The sequence below is a fragment of the Eucalyptus grandis genome, chromosome 3 (genome assembly GCF_016545825.1).
Source record: "Eucalyptus grandis isolate ANBG69807.140 chromosome 3, ASM1654582v1, whole genome shotgun sequence".
NCBI lineage: Eukaryota > Viridiplantae > Streptophyta > Magnoliopsida > Myrtales > Myrtaceae > Eucalyptus > Eucalyptus grandis.
The window spans coordinates 63,256,490-63,273,951 of NC_052614.1; the positions used below are offsets into that span (position 1 = coordinate 63,256,490).

General features: G+C 39.0%; 1 protein-coding gene across 1 annotated transcript; it reads left to right on the forward strand.

The window, feature by feature from the left end:
- The first annotated feature begins 10,857 nt into the window (after positions 1–10,857).
- On the forward strand, positions 10,858–12,498 carry LOC120291218 (MDIS1-interacting receptor like kinase 2-like). Its single transcript, XM_039308288.1, has one exon. It carries the CDS (start codon positions 10,882–10,884, stop codon positions 11,647–11,649), a length of 768 nt encoding a protein of 255 aa, XP_039164222.1. The 5' UTR covers positions 10,858–10,881; the 3' UTR covers positions 11,650–12,498.
- The last annotated feature ends 4,964 nt before the right edge of the window (positions 12,499–17,462 follow it).

Below are 17,462 nucleotides of genomic sequence, written 5' to 3' on the forward strand. Positions count from 1 at the left end.
CCATGTACTCTTCATTATACAATTCTATCTTTCGCATTTTCTTATCTAAAATTATGTGGATTTGATTGATTTAATGGCTTTGCAGAGGTCGAACACGCTGAGAAAGTAGTATCAAATGGTCCGTCAGAGTTGTTGCAGAGTTATGAACTATACAATGTAAATTCTCTTTCTTTCTTCATTGTTTGCACCAATTTCTTCTGTTGAATGAAGATGCTATAATAGTTTGAGAGTTGTCTAAGTTATTGTAGTGTCATGGTGGCATGTGCTAACTAGGGATAGGTAGTTCTAAGTTTCGTACAAATTCTACCTAAAACCTGAAACTTATCCGTTAGAATATATTCATCATTTTCAGGAACTTGGAACCTACCTTGCATGCCCTGAAACCTACCTTATCATAGATTCCAAGAGCTACCTAGGCTCCGTCTCTATTAGTAATTGAATGATTGCAGTGAATTGTCACTTTAATAACTATCACTTGCTACTACACTTCATTGATCATAACTTTTATTTAGACTCAAAAATATGAAACATTAAGTAAGTAAAAGTCTTAATCATAAAATAGAAGTTCGGATTTGTCACGTCCCGAACCCTGGTGCACATCTCTCGGCAGTCGATTAAAAATGCGACTTCCTATGACGCGTCGCCGACCCTTTTTTTATTTTTTTCAATTAAGCACATGCGAAAGCGAATTAAATACAACACTTTAGTCAATCATCAAAAACAGGGACAATAAAAACACACCACAAAAGTTGCTGAAAACAACTTATTTATTCAACCATTGTTGTCCCTAGGGAGTTTAATGATTTACAAGATTTTCTACGGGCACTTCCTATCGACCCTTTTCAAAAACCTCAGGGATCAGGGTCACCCTAAACTTCGCTAACGGCAGGGCCAACCAAAAAGTACCGTATCTCTCACCCACCACATCTGCACTCAACAGATCTCCACGCTATGGCTCTGAAATAGGTTAGTCCACGACGGGGTGAGATAAAATTTCAGCGAGTCAAAACCCTAAACCCTGATTAGGACACAAATTCACGTCAAAGGCGGTCCTAAACACGCACCATACAAAACTCACATTGCCTCGGCACGTACCTGCATTTAGCTCATCACATATGCTATTATCAATGCAGCAAAGGTAATTTAATAACCGGAACACACGTTTCACTCTTCAAACATTCACATGGGTCCCGATTATAAGGCCAAACCGTTATGACACGTCCCATACCGTGTCACACAATTTTGTCCCATTATCAAGTGCAGCTATCACAACCACTTAGGTGTATTCTAGTTATTACGACCCATTGGCCATGGCCAACTCGAAAGTTCGTGGTCATCTGGCGTAACCAAGCGTTGTCCCACCCCGTCGAGCACGGCATCATCCAGAACCCCCGCCTAGACGGCATTCCACACAGGAGTTTCGTTCCGAAATCCATCTGCGAATGGCAACGTCTAGCATCCTTCGCCTAGATGGCATTCCACAGGAGCATCATCCCGCGTATTCATACGCATCAGGACGGGTTCCACTTAGTGACCATGCAAGCATGTCATCAATCAACCCATTTCTTATCTTTCGTCAATTAGCCCAAAACACCAAAATCTATTTTTAAGCAATAAACCTTGCACCTTGTCTTTTGTTCAAAACATTTCAAAATAGATTCGTAGGTGCTTGCGTACTCAAAATTGATCCGTCAAACTTTACACGCACCTAGTTTAAAACCCCATTGTTTTATTTAGCAAAAAAGTTTTTGTGTCCAAACCCGACACCTAAATTTTCTTTCTATCTAAATGCCCAAAGGCCATCTCTTGCAATCATAATAAATAATCATCATAGAACAGCCATCCTCATAATATCACGCATGAGTTCTCAGCATGCTAAACATCAATTAAGTCACAACATATTCATTTCCCAGTAAGCGAGATACCCAGAACAATTACAAAACCACAACCGACCCCAACCAGCAACAACCGGGTCCACTCGTGCGTCTCTACGATTAATTCCAAAAAGCTAACCAAATGAGTTCTGAAAATTCTCAAATTTGAATATGTTATAAAGTACACTTAGACGAACATTTTTCATGAGACACCTTGACCCAAATCTGTCCATAATAAGAGCAGTAAATCACCCTAACCGTTACCAAAACTGTGTCCGTAATAAGAAATTATGTTTTCCAAAATCAGTTTGGTTCGAGGTCCAAAACTTGCTCGTTTGATCTGAAATTTGACTGTTAAACTACAAGATATGATTAAAAAAAAAAACTTTTGTGAAGAAAATATTTCAAAATCGAATCCTAAGAGTTAATAAAAATCCTTTAAACACTAAAAGGTCACTGGTTCCAATACCAACCGAGATTATGCTTTGCCTATAATGAAGCTGAAATCCTGTTCGTTTAAATCCATAAAATCTTAAGTAAAATATATGTCATAGCTGAAAATATTTAGAGCATTTTTCAAAAGGGAAGCAATCTCAAAATCGTAGCACATTTTAATACCTGAAAATAGCAAACGGCGAGCATCCAGTAAACAAATTCGAAGCTAAGCTTATCCAACTTAACACTAATCTAACCAGGCTAATTAACACTAATCTAACCCCCTAAGTGCAATTAACAAAATAATCAAGGATTATGGAGTTAACTCACCAGAATTTAACGACGGTGGGCTCACGGTGATGGCAACCCGATGGCGGTGAGAACCCGAGATTACTGTGTCTCCAAAGGAGGCTTGACCGAGGCCAAAATCAGCTTAGCAAGTCTCGGCCAAGGCTAGGTAGTTCTGTGGGCTGAGGCTGAGTTGGTGCGGCTATGCGTGAGATGGAGGGAGGCATGAGGTGGTGAGCTGGTGTGAAGTTGGGCACTGGCGGTGGATGATACAGCAGCACAAACCAAGGGAAATGGAGAACTAAGTGGAGAGGAAATGGAAGGAGTGGGGGTCGGTAGCAGGGAAAGGGGATGAAGAAAGGTGAAGGAAGAAAAAAAAGAAGAGAAGCATAAGGGAAAATGGGCAAAAGCAAGCTAGTCGGCTGAGGGGTTCACGTATGGCGGAGTGAAATTGGAGAGAAAGAGAAGGAATTGGAGAGAGAAAAGAAAGAACAGGAAGGTCAAGGGGAGGGCCAATGGGGAGCTTGATAAATATCAAGCCACTCATGACCATTGCCTCCAAAGTCTTCATGCATAGAAGTCAAGTGGCCATTCAATGGCCATTTTCCTCTATTTCCTCACAACCAAAAACCTTTTTTCGGCAGCAAAATAGCCTACACCTCCTCCCATCAGAATTTCACCTTTATTTTCCTTTTTGTCCAAAATCGATTTTTCCACAAAATTCCAAACTCGATGAAATTTCTCTGAAAGATGAGACGACATCCTAAAAATGAATCGTGACACAACTAAATGTCCAATTCCCGGAACCGAATTTAATTTCATGGTTAAAATCGACCAAACGCGATTTAGTACGACCTAACTTATCGAGTAGCTTTTAGGGATTTTAGCACGTTTGACTTATGGTCGGTAATTTTCGATTTACATTTGTGCATCTCCAACTTATAGGCGACATTTAGTTGTCGTAAAAATCGCAAGGTTTTAATTATGTGTCCCAAGTATAAAATCGACAAAAAATCAGGTTAGTGCCATTCGACGCAAATTTCGCAATCATGCGGAATCATCCACAATTCAATTACGTGTTTCCATTGAATCGACTTATATCCAATCACAATTCGATTACAACGGTGCCGATTATTACGATTGAGCGATCAATTTTCGATCGAATTCTCTAGTCTGTCACGTTTATATCTCTTAACGGCTTCACAGAGACAATGAAGGGCGTAGTAAGCGACGAAATGCTTCAGGGGCCGAAGTAGTGCATGTTTCAAAGAGTTCGGAATCGCGAAGATAGGCAATTAATAGATTAGTTAACTCGTGAGGGGCCCACTTAGAGTAAAATGACCATAAGCAAGTCAATGAAACAACCATTCTATATATTCGAGACGGAGTCGAATTTCATGATGTCATAGGATTAGTGGTTCCAAATTATACACTCATCATCATACGCCATGAAATTCCACAGGATTGTGGGAAGACATAGACCAAAAAAAACACAAAAACACAAAAACTTATTCAAGATTCTAGGTTCTAGGTTTCACCGACCCAGAACTTGGAACCTACCGGTCGAAACATGTTTTCTAATTTTTGGAATGTGGAATGTACCTTGCATAACTTGAAACCTGGAACTCGACGGGTTCCCATTGGCCGGTTCTTAGGTTCCGGGTTGCTCACCCCCTAGTGTTGACGACTAGTGTGTACCCCAGAGAAGTAGAGATTTTGATGGTGCTCAGCGATGCTATTGCAAACCATCCATAGTAAATCCTATTCAACATTCTTTGCTCGATGCCACATGCACTCTTTGTGATCTCCTTAGACTATGATCACATGGGGTTCAAAGAAATCAAATGAGAGAAGACTCTTAATAGATACTATGGGTGGAATAGAAAAATTGTAAATCGGTTTTGGGGCCATCAAAATCAAACTTAAGCAAAGTATGTTAGAAATTGTTTGTGACTCGAGTTTTCTTGTTCCAGAGACCACACAATTTCCGCATATAGTCTTTTTCATTGCAGTTCCTTGCAATTTCTCAGCAGTCTTTTGTGTCATTAAATGAAATAATTAAAATGGGGTTTATGAATGGATTAATGGATGATTATAAGGAACAACAGATGTTTAATTACTCAACACTACAACGTTCTCAAAGCAATAATAACCAATTTTATAAACACAAAGGGTCGTCTAAAATAATTCGGATTTAACCTTTGGGTGGGATTGGAGAATATTATATGGTCCACGAGAAATTTTTTGATCTTGTTCATCCGAAATGGTGGCTCTCGTTGAACTAGACATTTTTTTAATGTATATATTTGGATAATCTCATTTATCTATAACACTCATTCCTCGGGAGAATTACCAAAAAAAGTCATAAACTTATTGCAATTGTGCCAATTCAGTCATAAACTTTTTTTTTTGCCAATTTAGTCCTAAATATTTTACAATTGTGCCAATTTAGTCCATCCGACCAAAATTGGCCGGCTGATGTCGACGTGACGCTGACCGAGGATAGCTGGGCGGTGAACGCAAATATGGCAATTTTTTAATATTTTTTAATATTTTTTTGAATTTTTATTTTTATTTTAAAAAAATTCCCCAACCTTCTCCTTCCTTTGGCCAGCCAACGCTGGCTAGAGGCAAGGGTCGGAGAGGTTAGCCTCACCATAGCTGGGTGAGGCTTGCCTTTGCCAGTGGCTAGCAGGGGCGAGCCTTGCCGGCGAGAGGAAGGAGAAGGTTGGGGAAAAAAATAAAAAATATTCAAAAAAAAAATTAAAAAATTGCCACATTAGCATTCGTTGGCTAGCTGTCCCCGACCGGTGTCCACGTCAGCGCCGGCCGGCCAATTTTGGTCAAATGGACTATTGTAAAAGGTTTAGGACTGAATTGGTACAATTACAATAGGTTTATGACTTTTTTGGTAATTCTCCCCTCATTTCTCATCTAGTTCTTAGGGTTTGCTTCTTATTTCAACTACAATGAATAGCATGCAATTAGAGACAACAAAGAAAAATGGAGACTTCTTTTCGATAAGGAATTATGATGGGAGAATTGCATATGACGACATAATTAATGCAACAAAAGACTACGACATCAAAATTGCATAGTGAGTGGATGTTACAATAGTGTCTATAGAGCGTAGTTGTCCAATGAGAAAATCGTGACATTGGAGAAACTTCACCATGTTGAAGCAGAGGACCCATATTTTTTACAAGAGCTTTCAAAACAAAGTGAAACAATTAATGAAAGTACAATTTAGAAGCATAATGAAGCTCCATGGTTTCTGCTTACACAAGTGCCGCGTTTTTAGGGTTTATGATTACTTGATGGAAAGGGGAGTCTAATTTATGTCTCGAAAATGATTCCAATAGGGTCACACCATCGTTTGGGATGCGTAATTTTCTTTGGTAGTATTTCCACGCCATGTGGTCCCAAACTTGCTTTGGTATTATTTCCACACCATGTGATTGGAATGACTAGGATCTCTCTTTCTAAGTTGAAGGCTTCTTAGTCAAAAGAAGAGAGGCTGAAAAAAAATGGTCCACCACCTTTCCCTTACGATGGGTTAGAAATTTTTAGGGCCAAATATCACTAGAAAAAGTGTTGTAAAGACCATGACTTTCCATGAACCGTTGATTACGTATTGATTCAAAAGTCAACACAAATGAAACCCTAAAAGACTTTGACTTCTTGATGGACGTGTGCAAGTTCTGTCCATGTGTGCAAGCTGGTTTAAATCTTTTTCTTCTGGCAAGTATGCTAGTTTAAATTGTAAACAAATCATAAAACTCTTTAACTTAGAGATTGCATAAGTAGAATATTTTGCTTGTCAAAAAATTTGTGCTATGACTCTAAAAAACTAATCACCTAAATTACATCGGCTATTTTCCTTACTTGAAAATCGGTTGTGACATGTCATCTATCATGGTTCATTAGAAAGTGTTATTGAGAGATTACTTCTTCTGGGTAAAATTTGTTAATTCCTTTTTGACATTGAGAGACTATTTCGTGAAAAAATTGTGAGGGGTAAACACTATGAGAGTTGTTCGGCATAATTGGGATTGAGAAATATTGAGAATGTTTAAGTGACTTAAGAATGGTTATAATGTCTGTTTTATCAATTGATTTATAGTGAAATATTGCCATGCTCTCCGCGTGGACATAGATCATCTCAACGGAATCATGTAAATTCGATGTCCGACTTATCTCTTTGCTCTGTCTATTTTACTGTTTGATCACTTATTTCCGTGACACTAAGCTTGCTTTGCCCAATCTCATGGTAGAAAAATGATGGATTGTCGATGGAGTTGAAGCAGAAAGAGTTGAGATATACCAAGTGAATTGAGTGATCAACCAACAATTCTCCACGTTCCGGGACAAGAACATATGAGTAATTGAGTGGGATATCCACCGCTGTGCGATGACCTTTTCCCATTGTGATGGCGGATGACTCGAGCACTAAAAATTCACAAAATCAGACAGGAAGAAGACGATCCATTTTACTTTTCGAGTGGGTGCATGATCCATCAAGTCCTCCGCAACGATGTGGCCACGTTGTGCTCAGCGTTATTTTCACGAAACATCTGTTCCAATTCGTCTAGTTTCACACGAAATTTCTGTGCTCGGTGCTATCTCCTTGTCTCGCTCCTCAAACTAAATTTCTGCGTCTGCCAAATGAAGTCAAAAAAGGCATCCACTTTTGTCTTTGGCCGTGCGTCTCCTGCGGTGCGGTGATGTGGTCCGTGTCGATCCGACGACTTCTCCGACTCCGACTCTTGAGTGCGAGCGTGCACGACGAAGACCTCCAACTGTTGAACGCGTCTGTTTTTACACGCACTAGGCTAGGCTGCATCAAAATCCAAGAGAATAGGATCTCGAGCTACCGGACCGGTTTGATCCGACGTAATCATGTTCTAGTCGCGTCGTGACACTTGGCTCTCTCGAGTAAACCGATCAACACTCGCGGTGGGGATGAATTCATTGATGTTTGTTGGGTTGTCGGAGAATTGGGAACCGGAAATCGAAATGAAGAGAGCTAATTCGGTATCATTGTCTTCTCCCTACTTCATGGGAACTCGAATTGAAAAGAAAGAGCGTGCAGCATACTGTCTTTATAAATTTCTGAGCGTATCGCATGGACATGCTTTGGAAGAGATCAGGAACCTTCTTCGGATTAAAGTAATCAAGCGAATCGAGGTCTAATGCCATGTATGAGGAGCGAATTAAGGACGAAAGTCAGGGTGTCAATCTGTGTCGACGGCCAGTGTTCCTGTGGTGTCATGTTAAGAGGAGACTCTTAAATTGATTGGCTGGAATATGATCCATGTAATCAATAGGTAATCCGGCTCCAATCCACATGAATCTATTAAATTAAATAGGTCAAGCTAGGCAAATCCAATCCAAACGTTACACGGAGAATCTGAATAACTTTTTTAAGCTAAAATCTAGTTTTTGTGGCTTTTACTCAAGAAAATTGATGTCCTTATATGGTTATTCACCCAAGACCTACTAATTTTATTAAAATTGAAAATTTTAATATATGATAATAGTGATTTATTCGGATTGTGTGTAATATCATCATCAATAATAAAGAATTGGAAAAAAAAAGAAAAAAAAACTGAGCTTAAACTCCTTAATTAGCCCCATTCCTCGATCTTTGGTCAATTCAACAAACTTGAGTGTTCTTGAGTCCAATCCCGCCTCTTGGCTTGGGCTTTCCATTGGAAATAGGAGATTTGACTAATCTTCCTTATCTAGATTTGAGTTCAAACGGCTTCAATAGAGAATTTATTTGTTAAATTTGAATAGTTTAATAAAGTTTGGTAAGGCAAACATTTCCCTTGCAATGAGTTAGAATTTTTTGAGGGTCAAACATCACCAATAGAAGTGTTGTGTAGAAAGTTTTGTTAGGCAGACCTTTCCCTTATGATGGGATAGAATTTTTTTAGGGCCAAACATCATCAATAGAAGTGTCGTGTAGAAAGTTTTGTAAGGCAGACCTTTCCCTTATGATGGGTTAGAAGACCACGACTTCCCATGAACCATCGGCCACGCACTTATCCAAAAGTCAAACACAAATGAAACCCCATGAAGACCTTGACTTTTGGTGGATGCGTATAAGTTCCTCCATACGCAATGCTTGTTTACGTTCTTTTTCTTTTTTTGCAGCAAGGCGTCTTTTCTAGGATTATTTCCCACGAAAATCACCTGTTAGAATGTCAAACGTAATGTTCACGGTAAAATTTTGAATTCGAAACTCATGGCCTCATCTTCATTGCAAGGCCTCCTCTTCCTCCCCCAAGCTTGAAGAACCCGTCTCTTTTTCGCCGATTCTTGGAGTTTCGTTGTCCCTAGATGCTCCGAACGAGAACTCGAGCTCATGAAGACGAACGGGAGGCTAAAACAGGGAACCCTGTTTCTCCATCGAGAAAATGGAGCTTTGCTTTGGAGAAACAGAGCTCTTTCAGCGAGAGAGAGAGAGAGAGAGAAGTTTCCCCAATTTTAAATGAAGCGTTATTGTGCTGCTCATTTTGCCTAGTTAGATGAAGAATATTTCACATTAGACTTCAATATCTCTTATAGAAAAAAAAACACACACACACACATCCGAGCCAAAGTTTAGTTTAAAACACCACGTAGGATGAATTGTGGGAATTTATCGTCGAAGACACTTAAGTGATCATTTTTCCATTGATATAATACTCAATTGATTGCTCGAAATATTTTGGTATTAAAGTGAGCGCCGCATGAAAATTGTGATATTTTTAATATATTTTTTTTTCAAATTAAAGTAACATGTGGTTCACAACAATATTCAAACACAAAATAGTGCCACACGTGAGACCGAGGTTATCTAAAAAGTTAAAATACAGTGGGATCTCATGAGCATGGTTCACGGAATGCAAAGTGTGAATTAGATTTGCACTAAAACCACGGGCCCCATCGTCTGATGACCACGTCATAATATAGTCTCGTGCGAGGAGACTTTGGGAGACTTCCAAATCTTTATGTTGAATTGCTCTCCACTCAAGTTATTTTCTTATGAATCGCCCTTCTTCCATATATCACGGCAAACTTAGGCTCTCCACTTCCCAAGCAAAAAGAAGAGGACCTCTCTCTTTCTGTCTCTCTCTCAAGCATGAATCTTGTAAGTAAACCCATCGGCTTACATGTTTGCCAGCTAATGACTACAGCTACATGGATCGTTATTGGGCTGGCTCTCTCCCACAACTTCCTTGTCCTTGCCAACAAAATAGAGGCAGATGCTCTTCGTCGCAGTGGGTGGTGGCCTTCCTACATTACGAGCAACACTTCCGTGTCGCATTGCACATGGCTTGGCATTTCATGCGATGATTTTGGAAGCGTTGTTGAAATAAACATATCACAACAAGATGACTGCTATTACCGTTTGAGTAGCATGAATTACTCTCTACTCCCGAATCTCTCCTCTCTTCGGCTGTCTGGTAATTACTTCATCGATATTATTCCTCTTCAAATATGTGCACTCCCAAAGCTCAGGCACCTCAACTTGTCCACCAATCTTCTAACTAGTGAGTTGCCTCTTTGTCTCAAAAATCTCACCACGTTAGAAGTTTTTGACATTCATAATAATCGAATTTTTGGTCTAATCCCTCAAGAATTGGGAAATTTGAAGAGGTTGATCTACCTAGATCTCAGTATGAATTCGCTACATGGCATGTTCCCTATAGCTTTAGCAAACTTGAAGAACTTAGCGCAACTCAATTTGCAAGGGAACTCCTTCAATGGATCCATTCCTTTGGAAATAAGGAACTTGACGAACTTGGCATATCTAAATATGGCACAGAACTCCTTTCATGGATCTATCCCATCGGAAATAGGTAATTTGAAGAGGTTGATCTACCTAGATCTCAGTTTGAATTCGCTACATGGCATGTTCCCTATAGCTTTAGCAAACTTGAAGAACTTAGCGCAACTTTATTTGCAAGCAAACTCCTTCTATGGATCCATTCCTTCGGAAATAGGGAACTTGACGAACTTGGCATATCTATGTATGAAAGGGAGCGCATTCAATGGATCTATCCCCTCGGAAATAGGTAATTTGAAAAGTCTGATCTACTTGGATTTGAGTTATAATGCACTTTCGGGGACAATCCCGACAACTCTTGGTCACATAGATAACATCGACTTGTCGTATAATTATCTCACGGGAAAAATTCCGGATAACCTGGCCCACGTTCCCTATGAGGCTTTCATAGGCAATGAAGGTTTGGAAAAGACCGATGGTTCTAGAAGAATTTCTACGGTTGTACTCATGACAATACTTATACCACTGATGGCTATATCATTCATTTTCTATCTGGTTTTGAGGCATTTGACCTTTTTTCGGCGTAGAATGAAGAGCACTCAATCAGAGATGATAGAAAAAAATGGAGATTTCTTGTCAATATGGAATTATGATGGGAGAATTGCATATGAAGACATAATCAATGCAACAGAAGACTTTGACATCAAATATTGCATTGGAACCGGTGGATACGGTAGTGTCTATAGAACGCAATTGCCTAATGGGAAAATCGTGGCATTGAAGAAACTTCACCATCATGAAGCGGAGGACCAATCTTTCGACAAGAGCTTCCGAAATGAAGTGAAGCACTTGACTGAAGTACGGCATAGAAGCATAATTAAGCTCCATGGTTTTTGCTTACACAAGCAATGCATGTTCTTGGTTTATGAGTACATGGAAAGGGGGAGTCTATTTTGTGCTTTGAGAGATGACGTTGAAGTGATGGAACTAGATTGGTCTAAAAGACTCGTCATTGTATGGGATATGGCACATGCCTTGTCTTACCTACACCATGATTGCGCTCGACCAATCGTTCATCGAGACATATCTAGCAACAACATTTTGCTAGACAACAATATGCAGGCTTTTTTATCAGATTTCGGCACAGCAAGACTCCTAGAACCTAATTTCTCATCTAATCTCACTGCAAATATTGCAGGCACCCGTGGATATATAGCACCAGGTAAGCAACAATCGTCCATATTTTTGTGGAACGTTATTACTAGACGCACTTAGCTAGATCAATATACTAAACACCCCCATGTGGTAATAACATGTTGTCGCTTCAGCATACTTACATATTTATCATTTGATAATGCACTAACTAAGATTGTGAACTTTGTTTCGAGCCTCATCTAATCTATGGCCTTTTGTTTTTTTTTAAGAGCTTGCTTACACTTTGGTCTTCAATGAGAAATGTGACGTATATAGCTTCGGGGTGGTAGCAATGGAAATAATAATGGGTGAGCATCCAAGTGAGATCATCTTAATGTTGTCCACTCTCTTCAGAGAAGATATTATGCTACATCAAATATTGGATCCGCGCTTGCCAATCCCAAGAGAGAATTCTATCGCAAGAAGTATCGTTTTGGTAGTTTCTCCAGCGCTTGCTTGCTTAAATAGCAATCCAAAGTTGCGACCCACGATGAAACAAGTTTCGGAAGCTTTTATGGCTCCAAAACTAGCGTTGGCCAAGCCCTTCTATTCAATCTCACTTGCGCAGCTCCAAGGAAACAATCGAGAAGTATGGTGGGAAGGTGGATCAAAAGAAAATTCTTCAAGCCCACAAGAAGATCAAGGATCATGAAGTACTTTTCCCAAAACAAGCAAATAAGTTTCACCAAGTGAAGAGTCGGTTGATGAAATGATGCTGCAAATTGGCGAACATGGTTGAGGTCAGGAAGTATGCGGCCCTTGCAATTTTAAGTCATGCTAAAAAATTTCATACTAGCTAGGCTAAAATCTTCCTAGGTAACAATTACTAGGTAGTGAGAAAAGCATTTATCAGACAGTTGTTTATTTTTCCGTCTTTTTAGTAAGATCGAATTGTGTGATGAGTGATAATGCGTTGTTGTCACCATGAATGCATGGCTTGTTAAGGACATTCACTATGTATTTGGAGGATCGTTTCTCTTTAGTTCAAGATAGAAAATTTCAAAATGGACGTTTCCTTCACATTAGCTAAAGATCAGAGATCACATAAACAACAGAAGACCAAGACTTCTCTTGATTGTGTAGACGACCCATGTACATGAAATGAAGCTCAATTACCTTAGACTTTGGAATTGGGTACTCGACCAAGAACTTGGCTTCTTGAACGTGTCCTAATTTGACACATAACCTGTTTAAATTCTAATCAAATCACCAGTTATTAACCATGACATTTACGACGAAGTGGCTACCGGCCACTTCACAATTATCATGTTGCAGAAATTCAGCTTCTCTGATTATCGGCGATGTATACCTTTCCATTGTAACAGAAACAAATAATCTATTGTAAATTTCCTCCTGGAAACTATTTTTCTATTTTTGGTCGGATTCCTGGAAACTAATTTATGTCTACATAAATATGTCATTGCAAAGTATTCTAGTACTGTCCTTCATGAGTGCCGCTTGGATTTGTAATTAACAAGATGTTGCTCGTTGTTCTCGCAATGAGAAGTTTTCTAACGCTTTTCACTTGTCTTGCTTCCAACGAAGATTCTTCCATTTCCTAAGTGCTCGCCCCATTCAATACCATTAGTTTTTACGAGTCTTAATGTTACAAATCAGCAATGTAACTATTCCTATTAAGTATTTCTTTTGAAGATTATTATTATTATTATTATTATTATTATTATTATTATTATTATTATTATTATTATTATTATTATTATTATTATTATTATTTTCTTCTTCTTTCAAAATTGCAATAGTTATCGATTGCATAGGAAATACATCCCTATGTACATAACAGCGACAGAGGAAGTTTCAACTATTGCCAAATCCAGGTATATCATACATTATAAACAATAAGAATGAAGAATTTCGTATTTCTTGTCCAAAAGAGGACAATTCATATGAAACAGGATACATAACTTTGGCCAGCCGTCAGTTTTTGTTTTTTCACACTTACCAATTCTTTTCAAATTCTATTAATATAGAAAAGATCCGGCTTTTTTCTTAGTATGGAATGGTAGAATTGTACCCGTTGAAGCATTGTGATTCTGCGAGGACGTAAAATGCAGAGAAATAATATTTGATACATGTTAAACTTTCTTCATACTATGCTATAGGAGTGAGAAGCAGTTTATATAGGACATTGCTTTATTTTTTAGTCTTTCAAACACGATTAAAATGCATTATCAATAAGCAATGTATCAAGAAATAATGAGACCCATACTAAACCCTATTCAAAACACGAGTACCTATACAAATTTTATGTAATGTAAATGGTTCGATTAATGATGGGTATAGCTCATAATTTTAAGGCCAAACATCACCAAAAGTCCATAAAGACCATGGCTTCCTGCAAACCAATGTAATACGTAGCAGTCCAGAAAACCAACATATGAAACCCCAAAAGACCCACCACATGTCGAGAAAATATTAAGTGGTTCCGGATGCTGGAGAGAACCCAAGACACAATTCACCACAAACTAAACTCAATACAACATCAATTTTTCTCCTGAAACTAAATCAACCGAAATTCTCTTAACCCTCAGCAATAACTAGCAATATATAACCTCACAATACGCAAATATAATGCCAAAATAATGAGTAGACAAAACGAATAGGACAATAATGGCGCGTTTGGCAACGATTCTGTTCCTGGGAGCTGATTCTGACTAGAAATGATTATTTTTATTTTGTTCCCAGGAACTGATTCTGAGTAAAAAAACGTGTTTAGTAATTGTTCAAAATTTTTGATTTTGGAATAGAATTGCGTTTGGTACCATATTAATTGATTCTGTTCCAAATTAATTTCTTTTGATTTTTAAATAAATTTTAAATAATTTCTTTACCTTTTTACTTTTTTCTTTTCTTTTTCCTTTTTCCTATTCTTCTTCTTCTTCTTCATTTGGCCGACCGGGACGCTCATCGGAGCGTCGCCGGCCCTCGGCGAGGTCGGCCTTCGTCGGTTGAGCCTCGTCGGCAGCTAAGCGAGGCTCGACCTCGCTCGATCTGGCGAGGCCGAGCCTCGCCCAGCTACCGGCAAGGCTCGCCTGGCCACCGGCGAGGCTGGCCTCGCCAGATTTGGCGAGGCCGAGCCTCGCCGATGGCTGGGCTTGCCTCCGGCGAGCTCGCCGGACCTCGCCCTGGCCTAGCGAGCCTCCGGCGACCGGCGGCGGACCGGCGACCGGCCGGTGGCGGCGGGCGGTGGCGGATGGCGGCGGGCGATGGCGGACGGCAACCGAGATGATGAAAGAGAAGAACGAGGGTTTTACCGTTTTGATTCTTTTTCTGATTCTCGGACGTAGAATCAATTTTTTTTTTATTCTCAAATCTTGTCCAAAATCGTTCCCGGGAACAAAAATTTTACCAAACGCGATTCTCGTCCCAAACTAATTCTGAAAACAAAAATCAGAATTTGGCACTGTTTGGCAAGTTGCCAAACAAGCCCTAAGGATTTAACGTGGAAAACCCAATGCTAGAAAAATCACGAACTGCCAAAAAATATCCACTAATCACCAAGAATAGCATAATATACAAAGTATTTTTCTCTAGTCACACACTAGAAGCTTAACATCAACATTATAATCATATTTCTCACCACATAGGTTATGATATCCTGAAATTTGACCCATTTCAAAATATATGAAATAGTTATTTTCATCAATTAACTTATTAATAATTAGTTCAAAGTAAATTAACTATCGGTGCATTGATGAAAATAACTATTTTCATCAATGCACCGATAGTTAATTTACTTTGAACTAATTATTCATAATTAACTAATCTATTGGATGATGTCGTAAAAGGTTAAAAACGCGAACGACCAGAGAATTCAATCAAGGATAGATCGCTTGACCATAAGGATCGACAAGGGACAATATTACATTGTTACAAGTCAATTAGTAAATGGATATAAATCGATTCGATAGAGGTATGTAGTCAGATTGCGGGTGATTCCGCACGATTACAATGCTTGCTGCAAACAACAGTAAATCAATTTTCTATTAATCTTGTATTCAAGGTGAGTAATTGATTCCTCGTGATTACGTGATAATCGAGGGTTATCCATGATTTGAAGAGGCACAAACGTGGATCGAAAATTATCAACCACTGGTCAAATGTGTGAAAACCCCTGAAAGCCACCTGATAGTTTAAATCATATTAAAGTTTCATTTGATCGATTTCAACTATGGATTTTAATCCAATTTCGAGTATCGAACTTTCAAGGATTCCAAGATCAACCTATCGGGCGTCACCTCATTTATCTATCAATTTATCGATAAGCCTTAATCTTTGGACAAGGATTAGTAGGTCGAGAATTGGAAGTTGGAAAGGAAGCTAGGCCAAGCAAAGGCCCAATGGGCCTCACACCCAAATTAAAGGCCCAAATTAGATGAGTTAAGCCCAAATCCAAGTTTTTCAAGCCCAAACCCAAGCCCAAGCCCTAATGAATAGTGTGCGTGAATAGTAACTTAACCTCTAGAAGCCTAATTTTAGGCTTGCCTTCAAAGTCTTGATTCATTAATGCCTTCTAGAAGCCATGATTACAAGAGACAAAGACTTTGGTCTTGCAAGAAGACTTGCCGCCTTTGGTTTCTTAAATTCTACTTTGATTCCAGTTTTCGAAATTCCTAGACCCTCACTGTTTTCCGATTTTATAGAACTTCTTGTGGTTCGAATTTGGAGAAACTTCTTTCTTAAAGTCATTCAAAATATCTTGATGTATAACATAATTTAATTTGAGATTTTTCTGAGGTGAAATAGTTAGTAAGAGAGCCTATTCTTTTACCGTGTGAAAACTGCCCAGTGCAGTAAAAACAGTGACCTATTTGTCTTCTCAATTTTTTTTTTTATAAAATTTTCCCTTTGGAATTTGAACATTCTGAGATAGCTAGTATAAACACCTAGAGGGGGGTGAATAAGCGCACAAACAATTTGTCGAAATACGGAAGCAATTCTTAACAAAATGAAATACGATCGAGGTATAGAGAGAGAGAAAATTGAACACAGGATTTATAGTGGTTCGGCTTATTTCAAGCCTACGTCCACTCTTCCGCACTGACAGCCCACCGGCTAGATTTCACTATGATCAAAAGAGAAGTTATAGCACAGCTTTGCCTTGATTCCATAGTGTAGATGTTCTACCACACCTTCTCAAGGTTTCTCACAAATATAGACTCTCTTTTGTATACAAGTATTCACTCAAAGGAATTGTCTAAACAAAAAGGAGCTTCAGACTTTGGAATTCATCTATCGTGCACACCTCGAACAACTAAGAACGTCTTCCTTATATACTCATTTATGCCATCATACCCGTTGGCACTTACCAAAGGAATTCCTCCAATCTACCCGTTGGACGGAATCAATTAGGAAGATTGTTCGAGCTATTAAAGGAACGTGTTGATAGCCCATCAATCCGTTCGCCCATACAATCGGGATCTCGGTTTCCATAAGTAGAACCTTCCAATAATATTTAGACAATCATCGAATCTTCAATCATTGAATCAATCTTGATCAATCAAAGGATTCTGTTACGTCTTTTCCAGCCACGAGATCTTCTCCAGGATGATAAGGATAAATCTGAACAAAACAAAACATCCAGTCTGGATAACCTTTCTTCAACGGATTAGAGATGTCAATGAGGATAGACTTTGAGTCTTGAGTCTGGCTGTCCAGAAGTCTTTAGACTTTAAATAACAGAGTCTGCAGACCTTCAAACTAGACTGATGGAAACGTTTTGTCAACTTCAAAACACTTCACGAGGATTTCTCCAACAATCTCCCCTTTTTGATGGTGACAAAACCTTCCCGCAGATTTGGATAACTTTGACCCGCAAAACATTTTTCAAACACATATGCATATCTTATAGAGATGAATGGCTAAAAGATTAACAC